At 21.4% G+C, this 1,019-nt stretch overlaps 1 protein-coding gene across 1 annotated transcript; it reads left to right on the top strand.

Annotated features, from left to right (window-relative positions):
- PGSY75_0016200B (hypothetical protein) lies at positions 1 to 1,019 on the top strand (the record flags this gene model as incomplete). The annotated part of the gene is made up of 1 exon (XM_018783301.1): positions 1 to 1,019. A coding segment is annotated over one exon (1,019 nt), but the record flags the coding sequence as incomplete, so codon positions are not given.

The following is a 1,019-nucleotide window of genomic DNA, read 5'->3' as shown; positions in this document are numbered from 1 at the left end:
TGACGTCATGGAAGTAAGTGATGTCACGGAAATAAGTGATGTCATAGAAATAAATGATGTCATAGAAATAAATGATGTCATAGAAGTAAATGATATCATAGAAATAAATGATGTCATAGAAGTAAATGATGTCATAGAAGTAAATGATAACATAGAAGTAAATGATAACATAGAAATAAATGATAACATAGAAATAAATGATAACATAGAAATAAATGATAACATAGAACAAAATTGTGCACCTGCAAAATACCATTGCTTAGAAAACAGCTACTGCTTACTAAATACTAATACTAAAGAAAAAGAAAATAACCTTTTAGATTTCAAGAATGTCATGAAGGAATATGAATCAGCTCAAAATGAAAAGGAGAACGTTGGAATATTAGAAGGCTACATTAATGACTATATCGAAAGTACAATAAAAGGGTTAAAGGAAAATAAAAACAGAATTAATCTAGGATCAGAGAATAATTCAGATTATAATATGAATATAGATAACACATTGAAACATTTAACATATGAAATATTTTTTAATATAAAAAATTCTAAGAAAGAAATATCAAAAGAATATAATAATAAATATGAATTATTTGCTGCTATAAGAAATATTTTATTATCTAAGTATACATATATATGCGAATCTGTCGAAGAAATAGGAAACAAACCAGGGGTGCCAATGCGTCCAAATGATAAGAAAAATATTAAAAATATAAAAAATAAAAAAATCATAAAAAATATAAAAAATATAAAAAATATAAAAAATATAAAAAATAAAAAAAATAAAAAAATCATAAAAAATAAAAAAAATAAAAAAATCATAAAAAATAAAAAAATCATAAAAAATAAAAAAATCATAAAAACCAAAAAAATCACAAAAACCAAAAAAATCACAAAAACCAAAAAAATCATAAAAAAAAAAAGAATGATAAAAAAAAATAAGAATAATATTATGAATTTTAATAGGAGTGAGGAGGTTTATGATTATAACAATAATGGTAATATTAACAGGGGAAATCGAA

This window comes from Plasmodium gaboni (assembly GCF_001602025.1).
Source record: "Plasmodium gaboni strain SY75 chromosome Unknown, whole genome shotgun sequence".
Classification (NCBI taxonomy): Eukaryota; Apicomplexa; class Aconoidasida; order Haemosporida; family Plasmodiidae; genus Plasmodium; species Plasmodium gaboni.
The sequence above is the reverse complement of the archived record's forward strand: the minus strand, read 5'-3'. Positions and strand labels throughout refer to the sequence as shown.